Source organism: Salvia splendens, chromosome 14, assembly GCF_004379255.2.
Source record: "Salvia splendens isolate huo1 chromosome 14, SspV2, whole genome shotgun sequence".
NCBI classification, from domain to species: domain Eukaryota; kingdom Viridiplantae; phylum Streptophyta; class Magnoliopsida; order Lamiales; family Lamiaceae; genus Salvia; species Salvia splendens.
The window spans coordinates 22920342-22945185 of record NC_056045.1 but is presented as its reverse complement, the minus strand read 5'-3'; the positions used below and the strand labels follow the sequence as shown (position 1 = coordinate 22945185).

At 37.5% G+C, this 24844-nt stretch overlaps 4 protein-coding genes and 1 pseudogene across 6 annotated transcripts; all 5 read left to right on the top strand.

The window, feature by feature from the left end:
* Positions 1-2039: 2039 nt before the first annotated feature.
* Positions 2040-7121, top strand: LOC121765588 (kinesin-like protein KIN-5D). Of its 2 annotated transcripts, none has more exons than XM_042161788.1 (21): positions 2040-2460; positions 2573-2702; positions 2815-2973; positions 3056-3511; positions 3588-3685; positions 3775-3931; positions 4016-4085; positions 4171-4247; positions 4334-4414; positions 4499-4610; positions 4708-4794; positions 4883-5058; positions 5148-5309; positions 5382-5489; positions 5589-5747; positions 5833-5916; positions 5991-6196; positions 6279-6380; positions 6464-6573; positions 6646-6797; positions 6885-7121. In XM_042161788.1, exons 1-21 carry the CDS (start codon positions 2306-2308, stop codon positions 7002-7004), a joined length of 2961 nt encoding a protein of 986 aa, XP_042017722.1. In that variant the 5' UTR covers positions 2040-2305; the 3' UTR covers positions 7005-7121. The 2 variants fall into 2 exon arrangements, with proteins under 2 accessions (XP_042017722.1, XP_042017723.1); XM_042161789.1 differs by having other exon boundaries at positions 2319-2460; positions 2815-2953.
* Positions 7122-7665: 544 nt separating this feature from the next.
* On the top strand, positions 7666-8292 carry LOC121764365 (disease resistance protein RPP8-like). Its single transcript, XM_042160401.1, has one exon. The coding sequence runs from the start codon at positions 7666-7668 to the stop codon at positions 8290-8292; it is 627 nt and encodes a 208-aa protein (XP_042016335.1).
* Positions 8293-11732: 3440 nt separating this feature from the next.
* On the top strand, positions 11733-15880 carry LOC121763358 (pentatricopeptide repeat-containing protein At2g37310). 2 transcript variants are annotated; one of them, XR_006042431.1, is made up of 2 exons: positions 11733-14222; positions 15463-15880. XR_006042431.1 is itself a non-coding variant. In XM_042159361.1 (1 exon), exon 1 carries the CDS (start codon positions 11895-11897, stop codon positions 13782-13784), a length of 1890 nt encoding a protein of 629 aa, XP_042015295.1. In that variant the 5' UTR covers positions 11733-11894; the 3' UTR covers positions 13785-14307. The 2 variants fall into 2 exon arrangements, 1 of the variants encoding a protein (XP_042015295.1); XM_042159361.1 differs by lacking the exon at positions 15463-15880 and having other exon boundaries at positions 11733-14307.
* A 181-nt stretch (positions 15881-16061) lies between these two features.
* LOC121763359 lies at positions 16062-17378 on the top strand (annotated as a pseudogene).
* A 5612-nt stretch (positions 17379-22990) lies between these two features.
* On the top strand, positions 22991-24601 carry LOC121764027. The gene is made up of 5 exons (XM_042160119.1): positions 22991-23144; positions 23235-23355; positions 23503-23861; positions 23940-24047; positions 24164-24601. Exons 1-5 carry the CDS (start codon positions 23140-23142, stop codon positions 24411-24413), a joined length of 843 nt encoding a protein of 280 aa, XP_042016053.1. The 5' UTR covers positions 22991-23139; the 3' UTR covers positions 24414-24601.
* Positions 24602-24844: the final 243 nt, after the last annotated feature.

Here is a 24844-nt window from a genome sequence, read left to right as displayed (position 1 = left end):
GGAGCTAATATCTCATTAAATTCGAAAATTAATATTAGCCCTTGATTTTTTTGATCTTGTGGCTATTATTTGTTCTCTAGTTATATGGTTAAGAGATGTTTGCCATAGATCACTACTCTCTCTCTATATATATATATATATATATTGTTGGTTATATTGGGTTGTTATGTGGTGGACTATTATTTGGGCCTGAGAATTAATTGGCCCAAGTGATGTGTATTGGGTCTGTGCTTGCCCTAGCCCAATTGGCTGCTGATATACCCCCACTCCTCTCACCCTCGCCGCATTCATTCGACATTCTCTCATTTCTCTCTCTGCTCTCTCGAGTCTGCTATGATTCCTTTGCTTCTTTCTTCTTCTCCGATGAATCTCTGGTTGTTTACAATGATCTATCACGGTTATTATAGTGATTCATGTTGTGTGAGTGTGGGAGAAAGCAACTGGTTCGGTTGCTTGTGTTATGGAGAAACTAGGGTTTCTGTTTTGAGAGGTTTTCTTGAGTTTGTGTTCGGTGAGGGTTTATATCCGGTGTAGAGTAGTGTTTTGGGGTTGGTATCCGGTGTGTGAGGTTAATCACTTGAGGAACCGGTTGTGCTCCCTTGGATCTTGGTTTCTGGTGAACAGATCTGTACTATTAGCGGGTGGCTGAGCCAGAGCTACGAGATCTATTCAAATCCTTTGTGTTCTCTCTTATTTCTGCATGTTTTGTTTAGATCCGAGAGGATCTCTCCTTGTCTACTGACTAGGGTTTTCAAGTGTGCAGGGTTCTCGGAGGCTTGTGGATGCATTCGGTTGATAATTGCATGGTCCGAGATCATTAGCTAGTTACCATTGTAATAGCTAGTATTTGTATTTGTGTAAATCAGTCGCGTGGGTGATAGTTTGATTGAACTATCTTGTACAAGACCAAAAATGTATCGGTAATTAGTGAATCCGGATAGTCTGATCCCTACATATATATCTCCAATTATTGTGTAGGTTGATGTTATCTACACGTCTAATGCAATAGTTAGGTGCACCGGAACAGCTAATTTCAACAATTTACTAAATAATTCTCTGTAGATTGGGTGGGTACAAAGAAAAAAAAATATCTTTAAACTTATTTCATGCAATGTTTTATTTCGATATGTAGATCGTGCCAAAATAGTAGTATTAGATTTGTCATAATATTACATGTTATATGATTGGGTTGTTGGGGTGGTAGGAAATCGAACGAATCTTAAGATGCTCATACTAAGCCACTCTCAATGGCCCATTCGATTCTTCTCTTTAAAGAGGCCGAATCAATAATCTTATATGTTGCCAAAATTTTGCTATATATTGGTGTCGGCTATTATTTTTTATTTATCTTAAAGTGTTGCTTTTCATCATTACAACATTTAGGAAACAAAAAATGGCTGTTTTGTTATGCCTTCTTTTTAAGCATTAATATCGTTAAGTAATTAACTATTTTAAGCATTAATATTGTCAAGTAATTAACGCTCATGGGAGTAATAACAAGAAAGTAAACGCTCCATTCGAATTAAGAAAACAAATTGTAACCGAAATAATCTCGTGATGTAATAATTCAACAAGCTTAAAATCATACTTAAAAGAAATTCTTCACTTATTGTGAGTATCGGATTCTTGTGCCGTGGTCAAATTGCATATTTACACGATTGGATTATACATGGTTTTTTCATTGTCTTTTTATTTTTCACACTAATTTTTTGTACATGGTTAAATTATGAATCTACATTCCCTTAATCCTCCAGTATTGGTTAATAATATGCACGATTTCGCACTGGAGTAAAAATAGGAGAAAATCTAGGATACCCTAAATTCACTGTTCTTGATCCTCCAAAATATAATCATTGGTGATGCAGACAAAATATTCATAAAGGAAAAGAGTGGTTAATTTTTTAGAAAAAGAGTATTTATTAAAGTGAAATTAGCATAATTTTACAAATTTCAACGCTTAATCAATGGTCCCTTTTTCTTTCCTACACTCACTATGCATTACGATTAGCCGGCCTACCATTTTCTTAATTTCATTTTAATTTTGTTTTTGGTTTGACTCCCACTCCAAATTTCAGAACTCTCTCTGTTTATCAACTCAATAATTTTGCCAAAAGGGACTATTTTATGCATCATATTTAGTTTATCGGATGTCCTAAATTCATTGTTCATGTTGACAAAGTTGCATTTTTCTTGTCGGATTTTCCTAGGATCAAAACAGTTTTCACATTCCTCCATGTTTATTCCCTTCTCTTTCTCTTCTTGAATTGACTATTGGCAAATCCCAGGTTCTTGATTTTTGAATAGCATGGATAGTTCAAAAACAAATAATCAAAGAAGAAGGAGTTGGACTCCTTCATCTATGCGTAGAACACTGTGGAGTAGCAGTGAGAGTCCAACAAAAGATTTTCGATCCAATGATGATCTCAAAGGCGTAAATGTGCAAGTTGTTGCACGATGCAGGTGACCCTTCTTCATCTTCTCATCATATCAAAATAAGTTCTTTGCACAAATATAGTGTTGTTTTTGTTTTGGACATATGTTTTATAATGCAGTGTTTTTGGGTTCACATTAGGCCTCTCTCTGAAGGAGAGATCAGAGCAAAAACATCCTCAATCATCTCGTGTGATGAGGCCAAACATCAAGTGATGGCCACTCAAAACTCAGGCAGCAAGCAAAATGATAAAGTTTTTGCCTTTGATAAGGTTTGATTTTTTGCTCAAATGATGGCAATTGCAGGACTGATTTTGAACTGAATGGTTGTTTCAAGACTTGATTTTTAAGGATTTTCGAGGGTTGTTTCTTGTGCTTGTTTAGGTGTTTGGTCCGAATTCGAAGCAGATTGACGTGTACGATGATGTCGTTGCTCCTGCCATTGCTGAAGTTCTCGAAGGCTACAGCTGGACTGTCTTCGCTTACGGCCAGACTGGGACGGGCAAGACCTACACCATGGAAGGTGAAGGACGAAAACACAAGGTTTCTTGCTTCATATCATCTGGAAAATATGTGCTGCAGTCATGCTTTATCATGTTGTTTGATGCATTGGATTCTGTTGTAGAATGGCGAGTTCCATGAAAATGCCGGTGTGATCCCAAGAGCCGTGCAGCAGATATTCGACGTGTTGGAGAGGGATAGTGCCGACTACAGCATGAAGGTGACGTTTCTTGAGCTCTACAACGAGGAGATAACGGATCTCTTGGCACCGGATAATGCCAAGAAGTCATTAATACTGATGGAAGATGGGAAAGGTGCTGTCTTTGTTAGAGGGTTAGAGGAAGAGATTGTGTGTAGTGTGGATGAGATTTGTGCAATTTTGGATAAAGGGTCGTCTAGGAAGCACACGGCTGAGACGCTTGTGAACAAGCAAAGCAACCGTTCTCACTCTATTCTCACCATCACAGTCCATATTAAGGAGCCTAGCACCACTGATGGGTCAGAGATGATTAGGTGTGGCAGGTTGAATCTTGTGGACCTTGCTGGCTCGGAGAACATTTTGCGTTCTGGTGCACGAGAGGTCCTTCAGAAATGTGCACTCTGTGTAGTTTACTGCTCCATTCTTGAACTCGTTTAACTTTGTTTTGATGATGCAGGTGAGAGCAAGGGAAGCTGGTGAGATAAACAAGAGTTTGCTTACACTCGGGCGGGTTATCAATGCATTGGCTGACAATTCTACGCACGTTCCGTACAGGTATGTCTTGTTTCTGTCAAGTTTAACGGATGCTGCATCGTGTTGTCTGACAGAATTTAGGTGTAAGGGTAGCCCTTTTTGAATCTCAGGGACAGCAAGTTGACTAGGTTGTTGAGGGATTCATTGGGAGGTAAGACGAAAACGTGCATTATAGCAACGATTTCACCATCCATTCTCTCTCAAGAAGAGACACTCAGCACTCTTGACTATGCGTTTCGTGCTAAATGTATCAAGAACAGACCTGAGGTTTTCGGTTTCTTGTTTAGTGTTAGTTTTTCGGCTTGAATCAATGTTGGATGAGGAATGAGATGAGGTCGGTTTGATTTTCAGGTGAACCAAAAGTTGATGAAATCTACATTGATCAAAGATCTCTACACTCAGATAGATAGTCTGAAACAAGGTAGATGTTCCTCATGTCTCTGAATTATATCCTACTCGCGAAATGCAGTAGCTGAGTTAGTTATGTTTTGATTCTCTCGCATTAGAACTTGGTGTTTCGAGGCAAATGAATGGTGGTTATGGTGATCATGGTGATCGACATAGTGCTGATGCGTTGAGGAAGGTGTGTAGCCCTTGTATTACTTGTGTTATGAGTATTTTTGTTATTGAGATGAGCGGCTGAAGAGAAGGTTTTTTTGTTGTGAGCAGCAACTGATGGAGCTGCAAGAACTGTATATTTATCAGCAACAGCTAAGAGTAGATTTGGAAGATAAACTACTGAGCACTGAGGTATATATGATACAGCTGCTGTTACTTGTTCTGTTTTTCTAGCCCGAAACGAATAAAAATGGTGCATGTTCTGTTTGAATCCAGAGAGAACTGACAACGGCTCGACAATCTTTGCTTAATATTGAAGATCAATGTAAACAAGCAAAAGGCATGTGTAGAGATAAGGAGACTGTGATATTCAATCTCATTTCTTCTGGTACGAGGGTGTTTTTCACATAATTTCTTTGCGTCGAATGCAATCTCATTTTGCATCATATTTTTTCTGAACAATGCATATTGCTAAATATGTACAGGAAAAGAACTGACAAAGAAAGCACTTGAGCTTCGATCAGACCTTGAGGGTGCTGCATTGGACGCGTCTACCTTGTTCGCGAAAATCGGTTCGCGTTTCTTCTTCAAATATATCATCGTTTTTTTTTCTAAAAGTGTCTCAGATAAGTGACTAGTATCGATTTTCTTGTCAAACAGAACACAAGAACAACTTAGAAGAAACAAACAGGCAACGTGTGGAGGATTTCTATTCTCAGTTAGTTCAGCAGCTTCAGGAGTTGAACGAAGGGGTTTCGGCCTCAGCAACGAGCCAAGAACAGAACTGGAAGGAATTCCAAGATGATACACAATTATTTCTAACTTCAAAAGCTAAGGTAGCTCATAAACTGTTTTGAGTAATGTCTATTCTTTGATTATTCTCATGTGGGGTATGAATCTTGTACGGCGTTTTCATCTGATGTAGGCAATAGACGAGCTATTCAAACAGATCGAAAATCTCAAAGAGCTGCATGCATCCGGTGTCAATAATTTGGATGGTTCAGCTGAAGAACTGTATCAGAAGTCTCAACTGGCTTTGAGTAGATTGAGCTCCGAGTTATCAGCTCACTCTTCGTGCATTATGGATGTGAGGATCGATGTTTGTTCGCAGTTTTTGGTTCCCCATCGTTAATAAAACTAACCAGTAACCCCTTCGCAGCTTGTGACAAAAAAATCATCAGATGCTTATGCCATTAACAATGGTTTGAGAAGTAACATGAACAATCTTGGATTGAGGTTGGATGCATTCATGAAGCAGCAGGAGGAGGTATGAAAAAAAACTTGTATCTTGTTTTACGCGACAAAATGGCACACGGCCATGTACACGGGCGCTTAGTAATGTCGAAAATCAACCTTTTTACATCAGGCTCATGCACGAACCTACCATACATCCAAGTCCATTTCCAGTAGCCTTGTTCATTTTTTCAAGACCTTGAAGATTTATATATCCAAATTGACACTCATTGAAGAGGATTGTCAAACTATGGCCAAACAGAAGCTGCACGCCTTCACAACGAAGTTTGAGGTAGTCTCGGAGCTTCTTTTATTTATTTATTTTGGATGTGGAAATTTCCTGTAACTCACTATCTTGCTTCATTTCTTTGTTGTAGGAAATCTCTGCTACTGAAGAGAAGCTTGTGTTGGAAGAAATGGCCAAACTTTTGGCGAATTCGAGTTCTAGAAAGAAGAAAATGGTAAATGTTATTCAATGAAACCTCATCTCCAAATTTGAATGACCTATACATAATAATGTGCTTCTGTTCTTCAGATACAAGCAGCAGTAGACGACGTGCTAGAGAGCGCCTCTAACAGAAGCGAAAAGCTAAATGTTGAATTATCAGACATGCAAAGTTTAACAGTAGATGCAGAGGGAAAGTGGAATAGTTTCATCGAGACAACAAAAAGCAACTATGTGGAAGATTCTGTTGCTTTGGAAGCCGGTAAATGCGCTCTTGAAGATGACCTTCAATGCTGGTAAACGCGATAAAATGACACACCTCTTCCGGCTTTCTTATTTTGAATATGCTTAGTAGTTTTAGTGCAATAATTGATGCAGCATGAGAGACTTGGCAGAGGTTTCACAACAACAGAGATTGTCTGAAGAATCCCTCTTGGATGCGATGAAGAGGAATTTTGACTCGGAAGATTCTGTTATCAAGTAAGTAAGCTCTCTCATTTGCTGCCATTTTATTTTGTGGCCATTCCATCTAACCACACAAATACTTCCATTTTGATTTGCAGGAATGAAACAGCAGCTATTGAGAAGATCCACGCTCGATTTTCATCAATTGCAGCGTCGTTTCTTGAAGAAACACAGGATGCTACCAAGAAGTTAATGTTATCTGCTGAGAGTAAGGGTCTTCACTTACCTATATTAGTATATGTATTTGTCATAGCCTTTGATATCACATTTTCTTGTGTAGATCCTCTCAGACTAGACCAGGAAGCATCAGATAAGGCCGGGCTCCTAAGTGCACGTTGCCTCGTCTCCACCAAGGAAACGAGCAGCATCCACTCCGAAAAAGTAGCTGATGTTTCAAGAAGAGCAAGAAAATCACTTGTTGATGACTACTTGGTAAGGAAATGTCTTCATCTTTTTAGAATGATCAAAACCATGTGAGAAAAAAACAACTGAATAATATGTATGTATATATGTGGGCAGGTGGATAGTTGGTCATGTCAAAGTCCGAGGAAGAGAAACGTTGTTGTGGCAAGTAGAGAAGAGATAGAGAGTTTGATGAGTTTGCAATCACCCAAAGCTCATAATGTAGTTGCATCCTAAATTGGATATAAGCAGCCACACTTCATCATCAAATGTTCATTCAAATGTATACCCAATTTTATATTTATTGCAAATTTGGTGTCACATACCCAAAATTAAAAAGATAAGTTCATGTTACTCAATTGTCTCAATATTCTTCCCTCTTTTTCATCATCATCATGAAATCCAACTTTTAACTTACTATTTTTATATATTACACTAAGATAACAGATGCCGCATAACATACATCATATTATTATTATATTTGTTCGTTTGTTAAAATAAAAAAAATTTATTATAAAAATTGTGAATTATTTTCGATCAGTATTAGATATTGAAGATATATGACAGATGTTTCTGTAAGAATGCAGATTGGGTTCCATCTAAAAAGGGCTGATAGTTTTTCTTTTTAAGGCAATTGATTTTCACTGCAAATGCAATTATTTTACACGTTCATTATAATATTTTCGTGTTATCATAATACAGCGTTATTATTATAGTATAAAAATATGACACTTAGTTAGGAAACAAAAAAAAGGGTAAATATGGAATTTACAAATAAAGAGAATACATTTCAATAACCAAGTTTCAATAATTTTATTTTATGAATATAAAAGCAATAGCAGCAAAACGTACTAGTTTTAGTTTGTATAGTTATTTGGGATTTTGATTTTAATATAACATGGCCGCAGGAGTGGCTAGCATTGCCCTTAAAACCGTTCACAATCTGTTACAGGAAGCTAAATTCTTAATAGGTGTGCGCAGCGAATTGAAGGCACTAGAGATCATTCTTAAGGAAACGAGATCGATAGCTCTTCTGATTAACGCTAACAACGCCAATGAGACCATTGGCAGCTGGCTCACGCGTGTTAGGGACCTCGCTTACAGAGCCGATGACACCATTAGTCTGTATGCAGCCGTTAACGTCTCATCCAACAGAAGCCTGCTCCACAAATACTCATGCATCCTTACAGAGGGGCAGGGCTACTCTCTCCACCAGATTGCCTCTGAGATCAAAGATATCGAATCCAAGTTGGCAAGTTTCAACTCTCAGCACTTGATAAGAAGCATCAGCTCTAGCTCTGCTCCAGAGATGACAATCTTCAAATTCCCCTTTGAGACTGAAGTTTTTGTGGGGAAAGAAGAAGAAGTGGAGCAACTTGTATCTCTTGTAGTTAGTGAGGAAGCACACCGAGTCATTTCGTTGTGGGGGATGGGTGGTATACGCAAAACTAGTATTGCCAGAAAAGTGCACAATCACCCAACCACCGAGCTTCTTCGACTCCTTCGCATACCAAATCAGTTTTAAAGGATGTCTTAAAGCAACTAAGTCTACTCCACAATAGCTCAAATTCGAGCATCACAGAGTTGGCACGCCTATTGTTTCAAGTCCAGGAGGCTAAAAAGTGCATGCTTGTCATTGATGACATTTGGAGTATTGACCATTGGGAACAACTTAAGAATGTCTTCCAACCCAAAACCAAGATTTTACTCACCACGCGTATTCACGATGTTGAAAATCTGAATGATGAAATTCGGCAAGTGTTGCACTTAAGTTTTCTAGACCTGCCATATTACTTGATGCCATGCTTTCTCTATATGGGTATGTTCAAGAAAGACGAGGTCATCCTTGCAATCGATCTATGTGTGATGTGGATCGCACAAGGCATGATCTCCAAATGAAGTGAAGTTGATGGACATAGCACAAGGCTACTTGAGTGAGTTGGCTTCTAGGTCAATTGCACGTGATGATCCTACTCGTGGACAAACGACTAGAACGTGTAAACTTCATGATGCGGTGCGAGAGATGTGTTTGTCACTGGCAAGAGATGAAGATTATGGTTTGCAAAATTTGGATTATGAGGGTAGACCATTTAGTGGTTTTTTTCTATGATAGATTGTCACGCGTCAAAACCCGCCATTTGATTGTTTATTTGAAAAGTAAATTACAATAAGAAAGAAGAGAGCTCGCAATCACTTGTGGCCAAAGTACCGCCAAACTTGTGCGATCTCTACTTTTCGTCAATGACATGGAGGGAAGACCAGTCACCCGTTTTCCGCATAGAATTGTTCGTTTAAAGGAATTCAAAGTGCTTAAAACGCTATCTTTATGCATATTTGTTTTCGATGGAGGAAAATTGCCAAAGGAGATAAGTAAACTAGTCCTCCTTCAGATTTTACACTTGCGCGATTGCCTGTTTGACGAGCTACCATCATCCGTGAAAAATTTGGTGTACTTGCATACACTGGATCTATGGAATAGTGGGAACGTTATAATACGAAATGGTGTTTTGGATAGAATGTTACGATTAAGACATTTATTCCTTCCCGTATATTATGCTGAGAATTTAGAGGGTTATAGAATGAGGTTGGAAGGTCTTGAGCAACTGGAGACACTTGTTGGGTTCAATAGTTTGGTGCACCAACTCGTCTCCCCAACCTAAATGACGAACCTCCGACATTTTGAAGGCATAGTCCACAATACCAAAGCTTGTCCGATATCATTAATGCCTTTTGTACAAGCTGGAATGATTGTAGATGTGGTGGACTTAGAATCAAACAAGGATGTCGTATTTCATCAGAGGAAGATTTGATGATTTTCAAGAAATTGTTCAAACTTCACAATTTGTATATTTTTGTTCCGATAGAAAATCTGTTCAAGGAGTTGGAAAATCACCTCAAATCTTTTTTGCTTGATCTTGTCTGGAAGTAAAATTGAGGAGGATCCAATGGAGACACTGGGAAAACTTCCCCTTTTAGTAGACCTGTCGATGATTGATGCATGCTTTTTGGAGAAGAAATAACATGTCATGCGTCTTCGTTTCCTCGTCTCGAGAAGCTTGGAAGAATGGAAAGTGGAGAAAGGAGCCATGCCCCTCGTTTCTGAGATTGGTATCCATGACTGCCCTCCATTGGGTATGGTTCTGGATGGATTCAGATTCCTCAATGCCTTAACAAATCTGCAAATTAGTGGAACGCCTGAATTAGGAGAACGAGTGAGTGAAGGATGTGAGGATTTTCACAAAGTTCAACATGTTCCTTCCATTGTGATCAGGCATGCTTCTTGCTCATTCAAAGTTATTAGCATATTATCTCATTTAGCTATGAATTCGAAATAATGTACGAAACAACATCTATGATTCTGTCCCTTATTCTTAGTCCTAATCATTCTTTGATTTTGCAGAGATTGAACTCCATTTCAAGTGAAGCAACATGAAGCTCATCCTTTTGCTGGTTGTGTGTGATTTGCTATTATTATTCTGTCTGGTTATATCTTTTGAATATTTTTTTTGTTCATTGTTAGTTTTCGAACTATATGTTGCTGCAGATATTGATGATTGAGCAATACTTATTTGTATTTTGGATGCTCGTTACTATGTTTTATTCCAAACTCAATTTGAAATTGAGTGATCCTGTCTAAGCTATCATTGGTGTTGCCTTCAATACTTTTTCTTGTTTATGCTACTTATGACTATGCAATACATATTACTTTTACTTTAGCTCTTGTTTCTTGGTTTATACTTAGTGGGAATGATCATTTTTTTATGTAAATTGACCGACCCTATCTGTTAATTGCGGATATAACTCCCTAGTTTTGAGTCAAAACTCATGTCTTTTGAATATATGTTCTTGTCCACAGTTAGTTTGATAATACTATGTTTATACTATTGATAATTGTGCAATACTTATTTATATTTTAGACACTCGTTTGATATATTTAATTCCCAAATTCAATGTGAATGATGAGTTTGAAATTATTTTTATGTAACCCCTCTTAGTTTTGGGTTTAAAGCGGACTTATCATTCAGTTGATATAAAATTTCAATAACAATTTTGAAGCATATGTTTTTTCTCGCTTCTGCACAATGTGTTCGTTGATTAGCCAGAGAGGTTTTTTGTTTTTGTTTTTGTTTTCATTCATGAATAATATACAAACAACAAACTTGTGTATTTGATTGTTGTGCTCTCTCAGTTGAATGTTTTTTTTCCATCACCAAAATTAATTCCTAAGCTTGTGGATTTATGGTTCAAGCACACAATTGTTTTTTAAGGTCGTTGGATGATAGATTAGTTGTTGTACTGCTGGTGTACCAACCACAAAATGCATCCAAATTTTCCTTGAGGAGTTTAGACCATTCACAGTAAGGAGAGCTTATCTCACAGCCGCCCCCTTCGTCCGCTGCCTAAAATAGAAAAGAGTTTCTTTTAGGTCTGTCCCTTAAAAATGAAAACTTTCTACTTAAGGAAGTTTCTCTTTCTGAGACGAGACTCATTTTTCACTAACACACTATTCTTTCAATCTCTGTCATTTTACAAATTTTACATTAAAACCTGTGTCGTTTCGGAAGTTTCTATTTTTGGTGGATGGAGGAAGTGTAAAACAACAAAACGAAATAAATTTCAGAAAAAAAATATAAAGAAAACAACACATGATTAATTAAAAGAATAAAAAAATGAAATTGGAGATCAGCGTCCGTTCAACACGCAATAGGCGCTGATCGGCGTTCGGTACTCGGGGTAGCGGCGGCTGCCGTTCGCCGCCGTTTGGCTCTCCCGATGGGGGCACCGATTGGCGCGCCTATTGTGATTGCTTTTAAGGAATGACATATTTGGTACTAAAAATTTTCGTCAATTAGCCAATGATGAATTTGCCACGACAAAGGAGGGAAAAACGATATTGGGATAATTGGAAATGCTGAAAATCAATGGTAAATATAAAAATTAATTTAATTGAGTGAATTTCACGCCAAATAAAATACGTATAGCAGTCCGCTCCATTGACTCTTATTCTTGTGTTATTTGGTCATGGGCATTTTGAGAGTGATGATTTAAATTGAATTGCTGTAATTCCTTTCGAAAATTGAAAGAGAAATATTATTGGGTTGGAAATTTGAATTCACTAGAATTTGAATGACAGTGACAGTGGCAGTGCCATCCCCCCGCCTATATGGCTACCACATCAACTACACTCTCTACGGCCGCCTCATCCAGCGCTGCACCGACCTCCGCCTCCCGCGCCAGGCCGAGCAGCTCCACGCCCGCCTCATCCTCACCTCCACCACCGCCGACAACTTCCTCGCCTCCAAGCTCATTGCTTTCTACTCAAAGACCCGCCAGATTTCCCGCGCACGCCATGTGTTCGACCAAATTCCGCAGAAGAACACCTTCGCCTACAACGCCCTTCTCATCGCCTGCACCGTGCACAACCACCACGCTCACACGCTGGATCTCTTTGCCTCCTTGTTGTCTCGACAAGGGCCTCACGATCGTTTGGATTTGGCGGATGTCAGGCCGGATAGTTTTACATTGAGTTGCGTGTTGAAGTCGATGTCAGAGGTGGCCTTGGACGGGCCTCTTCCGGCTCGGATGGTTCATTGTTATGTTGTTAAATGTGGGTTTGATTGGGATGTTTTCGTAGGGAATGGTTTGGTGACTTACTACTCAAGGTGTGGTGATGTGGCTTCGGCGAGGAGCTTGTTTAATGAAATGCCCGAGAGGGACTTGGTCTCTTGGAATTCGATGATCTCGGGGTACTCGCAAGGTGGGTTCTTTGAGGAATGCAAGGGTTTGTATAAAAGAATGCTGGATTCGGAAGCTGTAAGGCCCGATGCGGTTACTGCAGTGAGCGTTTTGCAGGCGTGTGCGCAGTCGAGTGATCTTATAACAGGGATGGCAGTGCATCAGTATTTGATTGAAAATGAGGTTGAAATGGATCTTTCACTTTGTAACTCGATCATTGGGGTTTATGCTAAATGCGGTAGCTTGGATTATGCTAGGCAGCTTTTTGAGGAGATGAGTGAGAAGGATGAGATAACTTATGGAACAATTATATCTTCCTACATGGTTCATGGGTTCGTTGAGGAAGCTATGAACATATTTAGGGGAATGTGGAATCCGGGATTGAATGCTTGGAATGCAGTTATTTCGGGTAGTGTTCAGAATAATCAGCATGATAGAGTTTTAGATCTAGTTCGTGAAATGCAAGGTTCTGGTTTCAAGCCTAATGCTGTGACTTTGTCGAGTATACTTCCAGCTATTCCATTTGTCTCACATTTGAAAGGGGGAAAAGAAGTCCATGCTTATGCTATTAAAAACAATTACCATACGAATATCTATGTGTTTACTGCAATGGTAGATGTATATGCCAAACTTGGATTTCTGAGGGGAGCACAGAAAATATTTGATCTTGCACAGGATAGGAGTGTGATAGTTTGGACTGCAATAATCTCATCCTATGCAGCTCATGGAGATGCTAGCTCGGCACTTAGTCTATTCGAGGAGATGTTAAATAGCAAGATAAATCCTGATGCTATCACATTTACTGCCATTTTGGCTGCTTGTGCTCATGCTGGGCTAGTGGACGAAGCTCGTGAGATATTTGGTTCTTTGCTGCCAAAGTATGGAATTCAGCCTTTGCCCAATCATTATGCTTGTGTGGTTGCATGCCTGAGCCGAGTAGGTAAGCTGTCTGAAGCAGTAGATTTTGTAAAGAAAATGCCTAGTGAACCTACGGCTCAGGTCTGGGGTGCTCTGCTTAGTGGAGCTTCAGAGGCTGGTGAGGTTGAGCTTGCTGAGTTTGTCTGTGAGCATTTATTCGAATTGGAGCCTGAAAACCCAACAAATTACATTGTTATGGCAAATTTATATTCAAAAGCTGGTAGGTGGGAGGAAGCCGAGAGTGTAAGAGAGAGATTGGCGAAGAGGGGATTTAAGAAAGTTGCTGGCAGTAGCCGAATTGAAACCTCTGGTGGCTTCGTGAGAGGAAGTGCTATGAATGAAAGAAGGGGCAAAATTTGGTAAATGTTTGCAAAAATTGTTGGTTAAAGAAGGCATTTGATGATCGATGAATTTAATGAGGGGAGTTATCAAGAGTTGGAAATGTAATGGTGTTTGCTATTGAGATTTGTACAGGAGTCACTGTAACAACATAAACCAAGTTCTGAACTCAAAGTCCCAGTCCGAGGGCTAGGCTCACACACTTGGAGGTGCTACAAAGGTTGATGGCTAAAGAAGATATATGATGATTGTTTGAAGGAAGTTAGTACGACATAGAGATTTCCAGCTCACTGATGGTTGCAAATCGGGGGGTTGTAGAAGAAATGAAATGGTGTCTACTAGGCGCTAGCAAGATTTCTAAAGGAGATACTGTAACAACAAATGAAAGCAGTCCTACTGAAAGTCCAGTTTGAGACTGAGAGCTCGGCTTCTGCACTTGATGATAATTGGTGCATCCATGAGGTATCTTGTCCATTTTCTTGATTTGATTAATATTTAATGAAAACAATCTCTAAGAATTCAATAATAGCAGTTTGAATCTGTATTACCACTGAGTAGTAAGCATATTATCTAGTTGAATCTGTTAGTTTGTGTGCCTTCAGCGATGGAAATCGTCTCCTCTTCAACCAGTAGGATCAAAGTTCAAGCAATGAAGGCTTAGCTTGTGAGAATACTACACTAGCTAGATACTTGTAGTTAGATTACCATTTTCATTTTAATCGTGTCTGCTCCAGCTAGCTGCTTTCCATATAGATACATTTCAATAGTTGAAACCCAAACTGTAGACTTTTTACCTAGGATTCTCATGGAAACACATATATCTGTCCGTTCCGTTGATTACATTAGGTCAATAACAAGAGAAGTGGTTCAATGCCCCTTAACTTTTTCCTTTTTGCCTCGAGTCATGATGGTACTGGTCCCACGTTAGTCCTTTGCTTGAATCAGTACCAGCCTACTTAGCCATTTCATTAATGTCTTTTCTCAACAATTGTTGCATAACCTTTAATGATACACCAAAATGGTATTTGCAATCGTTCACGTACAACCACCAAATCCAACCAACATATAGTCTTACAGAGATTTTTTATGACCTTAGTTTCATTTCCCCACAACTCGATCGCTTGGAACGCGACTGTTCAGGGCTGAAAGGTGTAACTAGTTAGTGTAGTGCAATCTGCATTATTGGTTTCCTAATACACACTTTGTAGGACCTGTAAAAACATTGAGTAGACAACTTGTTTTTTTTTCTTGTTATTTGTTCCTTTCGTTTTGGTAAACAGATCCGAATGATAAGTAGAAAAATGTATAACTGGACACAAAGTTCAGGACAAAGATCAAACATCTCCAGACACTCCCTTCCATGTTACTCTACCACCTGTGAAGTCCCATTTCTTTTTTTCTTCTTGTTTTTCACATCATTTGTTAATCATACTTGCCATGCTCAATAATGCAAAGTAGATGTGGAATTTTTTGTCGAATGTCCACAACTTTTGTGAACTTTACTACTCCCTATGCCCATTAAAAATGAAACGTTTTCTGACCATACGGTTCGTGTCCATGTGGGTCGAACCTACACGGAGACTAAAAGGCGATCTAGTTCCCTCATTAACTAAATTGAGGGATAAATTGATTCTCGGCATCTTGCATGTGCCATGTGGTTCGTCTTCTGACCATACGGTCCGTGTCCTCATTATTGTTTCAGGAGCAACTTTCTGCATGGCCCTTGCATCTTGAACTCCAACCGACGACGCTTGTTGTTTTGCTTTCTTTTCTTGCCCCGAACTTTGTCATTTCTCCATCTTTTCTCGAGCCACTATCTACACAAGTGAGCTAACAGTTATAAGTCCATAAAAACACAAAAAAGTTCATCAAACCTAATGGGGAAAATACTACAATTTGATTCCCATCATGGGGCTTGCTCGGTGACACGTCGGAGTCATTAGGGGTGTCGGGACCTGTCTTAGATTCCCCTTTTATTGCATGTTTCATTTTTCAGAGTTAGCCATAAAATATATGACTTCGTATTTGATTTTGTTTCCCTAGGACACTTCATATTTGATTTTATTTTTGTTTTGCGATTGATCATGAATTATAATCATATCGAACGGGGGTTAAATTCTACCATATGGTATTCATGAAATAGAAAGTGTGTTAGGCTGTAAAATTTACTGGACTGTGGAAGTGGGGTTCATGTTTACATTCCCTTTTTTGGTTATTATATCCACATCTTTGGATCTGGTGTTTGCTTTCAAGAACATTCCTCGTCTATAAAATATTTTTTGATATCTTTTGCCACTTAACTACTTCAAGAATCCGTTACACTTTCCCAGCATTTATTCCACCAACCAATTTGATAATCCAAAAACCGGTTTTAGTACTTCAAACAAATTAATCAAATTTGACATAGTCAAATACAAGCAATATGCTATTGTGAATTGCCTATGTTATTCATTACATGTTTTGTTTGCACTAATCATTTACTAATATTACTATAAATTACTGTAAAAAATTTTAACCATGCATTTATAGTTATCTTCTTTTTTTAGCATGTAAAAGAGGCAAAAAAAAGAAGTATAAAATATTCTTGTTATAGTCACACATCCTTTTTGTTCCCTTACATATAAAAGTCACTGCATATTTCACACTAGAGAGGCACATGGTTTGCAAAGATGGCAAATTACATGAACTCCACAGAAGCCATACTCATGGGCGCTCTCTCCACTCTCCCTCATCCCCATCTCTCTCACTTCTCCCACTCCATCTCCGCCCTCTTTCGGCGCCACCTCTGCCGCCTCTTGTCCCTCCTCTCCTATCCCACCATCTTCACCCTCACTCTCCGCCACCTCCAATCCCTCTCCCTCCACCACAAGTCCCTCCTCGTCGCCCGCCACCTCCTCTCCAACCTCACCCTCCTCACCCACGCCATCCGAAACCCCACCGCCGCCCCTCCGCCGCCTACATGAAGCTCAGAGACCTCGACGCCCTCCTCCTCCTCTGCCTCCACCAGCTCAGAGGCGCTGGTTCAGTTCGTTGAGTCCGTGAGAAGGTGCTGGAATTTGGTGGGCGTGATGGGATGCGGCGGTGGCGGGGAGGGGAAGGAGGGGAGGGAGGAGGAGGCGGCGGCGGCGGTGGTGGCGCTGCCGTCGGTGGCGGTAAAGGGAGGAGAGGAGTGTGTGATATGTAGGGAGGAGATGAAGGAAGGGAGAGATGTGTGTGAGTTGCCATGCAACCATTTGTTTCATTGGATTTGCATATTGTGGTGGCTCAAGAAGAGGAATACTTGCCCTTGTTGCCGCCACCGCCTCCCCACCGACGATCTCCGCCGCGAGATCGACCGCCTCTTGGAGGAGCTCGCCGTCATCGCCTCTTGTCAGAGTACATGACTTTTAATTCCTAAATGTAATGTGTGATGAGATATTGGAAAAATCAGTTAGATGAAATGGTAATTATGGTATAGAATTATAGATGATGATGTAAATCATGTAACAATGCAATCATTAGAATTAGAGTGTAGATTTATACTCCATGTGATTGTTTTTCTTTTTACAAATGATATGATCACTAATACTTTACCAATTCCGTGATTAATTGCAACGGACCACTTTTAGTTTCTAGATATATTTAGTGATTTGATGTTACATATTTAGAAAAATTAAATATGTCATTGTATAATATTCTTAAAAATATCCTACAAAATTGGTGTTTGGCCATATGTGAATGACACACGTGTCAAAATACACATACACATGTAAAAAATAATCTGACAGAATTGAAAATATATAACTATAAAAATATTATGGAAGTCATAAATAAATGCATATAAAGAATGGTTGAGAATAAAGAGGTGCAGAAGGATGAACATCACCCATTGTAGATAAAAACATGAGTTTGTGGTTTAGGTCAATGTTAGCTGGTAGAGAGAGTGATGTCCAAAATATTTCCTAGTTTTGAAGTGATGTCAACCACAATAATATGTGTTCCATAATTTCCATCATATCTATCTATTTATTAATTTATAGTTTGACAAACGGATATATACTTGATTGATTGCAAATTTCTTATACATACAGTATTAATTAATTAAAGGGTTAATCGCATTTTATCACATGAATTTCCAGCTACCTAGTTCAATTTATAGCCTTAGCTATCGAAAATATTTTAACTAGCATTAACTTTGCTCCGTAATCTGATTTATTATCCATTTGAGGCTTTGAGTTGTTGTGTTAATTGACGATTTAAATTAATTATTATATCAATGATATATGTCGTTTCATTTTGAGTTGTGATGCGGAAAAACAAGCATATCAATAAATAGCTAATGATTATAAAATATTATTTTCTGAATCTTTCAACTCCATCGAACCAACTATTGTACTAATTTACATCAAAACAAGAACCACTATATTAAAGAACTCAAACGAGAACCGCTGTAATTTATAAATTGAACTACGAAGAATGCCTCAAATATATATTCCAAAAATACCATTTCAATAAATTCCAATTCCATTTGCATAATACCGAACGGGCCATTTATTATTTTACCTCTATATTAAATATTTCAACTTAGTAAAATATGTCTATGCACGAATAAAAATAATTAATATAAACGAAAAAAATGTAAATCAATCAACAATTTAAGCCCACGTAATTGGGCCTATCACTAACATCCAATCATGCAGCCCAACCAACGTGTTTGTGAGAAATCAAGTCCAATAGTAGTTCAGCACATGTAGCTTTGTGGACTATTTAATTTTACACGGATTTAATAAAATACTCAGTGAAATGGAAATAAGTGACAAATTTGAAAAATTAAAAATAAATATTAATAAATTTTCAGAGATGAGGAGTACTACTATAATGTAAAATACCATTATCCTATTTTAATACTACAAAAGTGGACCTTTGGCTTTCACTATATATATCTTAAAATATCTGGTTTCATGAAGATAGGAAGTCGTGATATAGGTAAATATGACTTGGAGTGCAATGCAATCTATCCACTTTTGACAAGCCTATAATTAATTAAAACTATGCAAAGTAAAATGTTAAAAAAATGAAGTATAATAATTAAAACTTGGAGTATAATAATTTAATTTTAAAGAAATGAGGTCAATTATTACAGGCAGGCCAAGTCAGTGTGTTTTCCAGAAATTGTATTCAAACATTGCTTCTGAGCTAAGGTTAGAGGCAGAGGTCTCAAAGTTATTACCCAAGTCATAACAATGTACAATTATGCCCTTTTCTTCCACGTCGCCAAACATGATACTTCATCATCATTCATCAACTAGTACTAGACTACTAGTGTGTGCAAAACAATCATAGAGATAGTTTCGTTTTAAATATTTATAAAAATCAATTTTACAATCTAATTTGGTCTGGTCTAGAATGTATTCGATGTCTTTATCTTGAGAATCAAATAGTAGTACTCCCTCCGTCCCATGTTACTTGCACTGTTGTTTTTTGGCTCGTCACAAACTCCTTACACTATTTATAGTTTAAGTTAGAATTAATGCATTTAATTAATATGTTAGTTTAAGTTAAGAGCTCATTTATTAAGTGATATCTCATTACACTTAAAATTCTAATTTAATTATACTAAAAAATCAATCCCAAATTTACGGCCTAAAATGAAAAGTGCGAGTAACATGAGACCGAGGGAGTATAAAACTATATGTATTCAAACTTACTTTTTATCTTCACAATCTTGCTAGACTTAATTTATATAGACTGGGATGATATTTTTTACACATAACTTTTTATTCAACTTATGAGAAATAAAATGAGTTTGAATACTGGGATGGTTTTTGTTAACTTGTGAGAATTGAAATACTAACGTTACTATTTTCAAAAGACTAACCTCTAAAACAGTTTCACACAACAACTTAGACAGGAGAACATTATCAAGAATTTTGAGTTATCAAGTATATTGAGCAATCATAAACTGATTAATTTCTAAATCTTCCACATCATGTGATACTGTCTATGCTGTGACTCTCAGTCTGTGATCACTCAATCCTCGAATAAGAGTTACAGATATTTGAGATACTGTATTTATGTATACTTATTTGTTTGTTTACATTTGTAGTTAACTTTGTGGAAGGGAAATGTGGCATGGCCGACTGGTGAAAGAGAGGTGGGGGCACCGTCTACGACGTGTGACTTAACCTAGTCTCAGATTATCTATTTGTTCTGTCCCCATTTGATTATATTCAAATATTAACTTCTTATTTAGTACTTATTCTTTTCCACAATAATTGTCACTCTTATTGTGTGCACATATTTTTAAAAAAAATGTAAACAAAAGTTAGTTGAAAAAATTAATGGAATGTGAGACCCACTTTTTTATATTAGTTTTATAGCAATAAAATGTGAGTGAAGTGAGTTACTGGAATGTGAAACCTACTTACTATTTACCATAAAAATAAAATGTGATAATTATTGTGGGACGGACCGAAATGGAAAACAGTGACAATTATTGTGGGACGGAGGGAGTAGCACTACTATTTAATCGAGCCATATCACTATATCACTCAGTTTTAAGCCAGTAATGATCACCTATGATTTTTCCTACTCCATCTCCTACTGCATACACACAAACATGAGTGATGGACCCCGCCATCACATTTTTTATTTTCGTCCGTCCCACAAAATTTGTCACATTTCACGTTTACCATTTTTGGTAGTGGACCTCTCATTCTCACTCACATTTTATTAAAAAACTAATACTCCATATTTAAGTAGGACTCACTCTCCACTAAATTTTTCAACTTATTTTCCATTGCATTTCTTAAAACTCGTGTCCGGTCAAAGTGTAATAAAATTTTAAGGATGGAGGGAGCAATATTTTATTTTAATATTTACGAAAAATACTAAGTATATTGTGATTTTAAACATTGTAACGCTTAATTTCATATCTCTTGACATTAATTTACAAATTAACTAACAAATTTTTTCATGTGAATGAGTAATAATTAGATAAGTACAAATTTTTATCATAAAATATTATCAAATTTTAAATTAAATAATAACAAAAGTTTCAATTAATTAGGCCAATCCTACCGGTGTTTGGAATATTTTCAAATCGAGCCAATTAGACTTTTTTATATTTTAGGCTAGTTATTTTCGGTTCTAACCCATTTATTATTCTTGGTTTATTTATATCGGTGTCTCGTTTTTCAGGATTTTTGACACAACTACTTTTCTCAATATAGTAGTAGAGAAATGATCGAATGTATATACATATAAATTCTTAAATTGTAGAACAATATAACGCAAGTTTGCTGAATTGACATAGTTATATTTGAGTATTTCATTAATAAATTTAATGAAACGGGGCAATGGCTTGTCTCCCGATAAGAACAAATAACTAACTTAGGGTATCTAGGATAAGGACTTAAATAATATGGCTATATGATGCCTACGCTTTTAAAAGTATCCCCGCATTTAATTACACATTTCAATAAAATAATGAAATTAGGTCATCCGCAACGCCGTCTTAATCGTCTCATCTATAAACTATACATGGGCCCTACTATACTTTTTCACTTCATCTCTTAACTAAGAGACAGAACATGCAACCCTTCATCTCTTATCCGTCTCTTAACCATCTCATCCATTAACTATTCATTTAATTTCATTTTTTATTTTTATTTCCAACAAATTCAATTAATAAAAACACACTTCATTACATAAAATAAAATTACAACTAAAATCCTAAAAAAAATACATAATTAAATTCGTGGCAAAATAGAGTTTGAAAATTATAAAGAGATTCTTGTCAAACCCGTTGTACATGCCCCCAGTCGCCAAACGCGTTGATGTCAAACCCGCCGGAGCCGCCCTCGTTTCCGTCGCCGGACACTTTGTGATGAAAACTGGAGAGGTTAGATGAAAATTGGAGAGGGAATGGAGATGATTTGGGAAGAATAGATGTGTGTTTGTGTGTAACGAGGATGAAATAGGAGTATTTATAGAGTAAAAAAAAGGTCGAAAAACCGTAATATTACCGTTTTCATTTTTTTAATTTGTTTTCTTTTTTATTAAATTTGATTTTTTTTTAAAAAAATGATTTATTGCGTCAACGTGACGAAGCCCACTCGCGGGCCGGCTAGTGGGCGTCAAGCGTGGCCCCAGCTCGCGCCACGTAGCGCAGGCGGGTGGCGAGACAGCCCGCGAGACGTCTCGGTGGGACGAGCGTCTCGGCGAGACCGGGGCGAGACGGGGCGCTGCAACGCGTCTCGCCGCCGTCTCGTCTCGGCTGGACGAGATACGAGCCACCCTCGGGACGCGTTGTGGGTGGCCTTAACCGTTGTTATTTAGCTCGTTCCCATGACAAATGCATATACACTACTAGTTACTAATTACGAAAAGTATTTAGAAGGGTAAAATCGAAAAAAATATCATAATTGTAATTTGGAATATTAAACTGTGGCACTTATTTGCGAATCAGAAATCAAAATACGACACCTGTATCTCTTCTTTTTTTTTCCCTTCCTTTTCCTTTTAACTTAAATCTTGGTAATAATATCCAAAGAAAAAAATACAACTGACATTAATGCTTCTTCCCCTATAGGAAAAAGCGGTAAGCTTTTTTATTTTCCAAGACTAAATTTTTAAATATAAAAAGCGGTAAGCTTATCTGCATAAAGTTGTTTACAAAAATCAAAACCCGGGCAGTAATTACTGCAATAAATGATCAGTAATACCTAATAAATTATAGTATAATACACAAATACAATCTTCATATTATTAATGTGGTGTAGTATAAAGCCAGGACTCAGGTTTGACTTAAAACATAAATACTCTTAAAATTATTTTGATCTCTAATTTATTTTGAGCTGCCTTCACGCAATGTCTATGAAATTCATGATATGAATTAGTCAATTCATAATTTAATATAATATAATATAAGATGGAATTAATTACGTGCAGATTTCGTAAGTATAGTGTGAATTTGGCCAGTTCAAACCATCACACTAGTCTATTGTGCATTATAACATTATGAAATGAGTTTAAAGGAATTTCAACTGTCTCATTCATAGATTTTTGTTGAAGAAATTGATTGTAACTTGCCGTTTAAAATATTTTTAAATGATGAGATAGCAGTAATATACATTTATGGTGGGTAAGATGAGGCCAAAGGCTTCCTGACATGTAAAGCCCCAATGATTTTGTAACCTACTTACTTTATTACTCTTTTACAATTCAATACTATATTTTATTTCAAAAGTCGAATTATTTATGTATTCTATAAATTCCTCTATACTTTCAACTGTATAAGCATTTGCTCTGCAAACAAAAACAGAGAAAGCAACTGTTGAGATGGAGATGTTCAAAAACTGATGATGATGTGGACTGAAGGAGACAATGCAGATAAATAATGAGGTGAGTTCTCACAGAATTTCATGGCATTGTGTGTGTGTGTGTGCTGTCTTGTTTTTTTCATTCTACCAATTGATGTGGATGTTGGTTTAGTGAGAGAAATATGGAAGGAGAAGATAGTGTGAGGACAGTGGATTGCTTGAGAGGAAGACTGCTTGCAGAAAGAGCTGCTTCCAAAAATGCTAAGGAGGAGGAACTACAATTGGAAAATAAGGTATCTAATCAAATGTAGAAAGCTGGTAAATTTGGGAATTTTTTTGGGAGGATTAATATAACTGATTAGTGCGGTTTCATTTCACTCAAATTTGCAACCTAATTCAACTGAATGTTATTGTTCTTTTCAATTTCGAAAAAATCACAGTTGATGGAACTAGAAAAACTCTTGAAACAAGAGGCAAAATCAAGGAACAAAGCTGAGAAGAAGCTGAAATTCCTGATGAAGAAGCTTGAATCCGTGAAAAGTTCTCATTGCTCAGATGAATCAGAATACATTTCATCCAATCCTTGTTCAATCGCCAAAGAAGAACAAGAATTGAAAGAGGAAAAGGATTTGACTGATACACAAGACTGTTCAGTTAATCTCAGTGATGACAGCTCCACTGTTGTAATCTCTTGTGCAATTCAATTCACAGGAAGGATTGCTGAGCAAAGAAATGACACATTTGAGGATTCTTTATCCTCTGCTAGCGAAAAAGGGAGTTCGAATGTGGATCAATGGGGGTGAGCTTCCTTCTTTGAGCTTAGAGGTAATGAATGCATCTTTAGTCATAGTGAAACTGTACTAGTGTTTTCTTGCAGCGTTAGCTCTTCTGCTGATGAGGGCATCAAGCAAAGAAATGGCTTGTTTGAGGATTCTTTATCATCTGCTAGTGATCAGCACTCAAGTTTAGTTACAGATCAGGAGAGGTGAACTTGATTACATGCTTGATTTCGGAACTATAATAGTAATCTTCTTTGAATACCTCTTAAGCTTAGAAGTGATACATTGGTAGTTTAAACTTGGACAAGTTGTTTTCTTGCAGTGGTGTGTGCTGTCATAGCTTTAGATCTTGTGCTGATGATTCCAACAGCCAAGTAGATGATTCCATGGCTCTAGTTGTGGTTGATACGCCTCAAAGGAAGCATAGGATTGATCCGGTTGCTCTTGATGCTTCGGTGAGGGAGGTGCTCGACACATTGAGGCGAGCAAAGGAGGAACTTCGGAGCTCCATGGTGAGACGGCGGATGAAGATGATGGGAGTTACTGTCAAAACTAGTACAGTTTTCATATAGAATAAAATGGCCCATGTATTGCTAGAATAACAACCTTGTTGGATAATGCTTGAATGCTAGTCTCTGTAGTTTGGATCTTCATTTATGTTCGAGAAAGTTGAACTGTAGAATAAGATCATATTTCATGTCCCCAAGAGAGGATGAGGTTTCTTTTGGTTTTGAGATAGAGTGTGGCTTGTTGGCTTTTACCGGGCATGTTCGTTTTTGGTTTCATTCAAAATCAATTGATAATAGAAAGAGTGATTTACTAACTAGTAGTACTGTATAATTATGTTATATTTCAATTCATATTTTAAAATGAGGCAATTCATATATGAATATTTTAGTTTTATATGGCTCCGATTGGCTCTTTGCCTTTGCAAAACATCCTAACCATCTAAATAAAAAATTGCGGCATAACTGCTTAACCGATAATTTTGGTGCCATTAACC

What these genes read in the sequence shown, in the direction of transcription:
- LOC121763358 (XM_042159361.1), top strand. Translation starts at nt 11,895, where the DNA reads ATGACAGTGACAGTGGCAGTGCCATCCCCCCGCCTATATGGCTACCAC.
- LOC121765588 (XM_042161788.1), top strand. Translation starts at nt 2,306, where the DNA reads ATGGATAGTTCAAAAACAAATAATCAAAGAAGAAGGAGTTGGACTCCT. An exon ending in AAGTTTTTGCCTTTGATAAG is followed by an intron (nt 2,703 to 2,814) that starts GTTTGATTTTTT and finishes GTGCTTGTTTAG; the next exon opens with GTGTTTGGTCCGAATTCGAA. An exon ending in ACTCTTCGTGCATTATGGAT is followed by an intron (nt 5,310 to 5,381) that starts GTGAGGATCGAT and finishes ACCCCTTCGCAG; the next exon opens with CTTGTGACAAAAAAATCATC.
- LOC121764365 (XM_042160401.1), top strand. Translation starts at nt 7,666, where the DNA reads ATGGCCGCAGGAGTGGCTAGCATTGCCCTTAAAACCGTTCACAATCTG.
- LOC121764027 (XM_042160119.1), top strand. An exon ending in AACTACAATTGGAAAATAAG is followed by an intron (nt 23,356 to 23,502) that starts GTATCTAATCAA and finishes AAAAAATCACAG; the next exon opens with TTGATGGAACTAGAAAAACT. An exon ending in TCGAATGTGGATCAATGGGG is followed by an intron (nt 23,862 to 23,939) that starts GTGAGCTTCCTT and finishes GTTTTCTTGCAG; the next exon opens with CGTTAGCTCTTCTGCTGATG.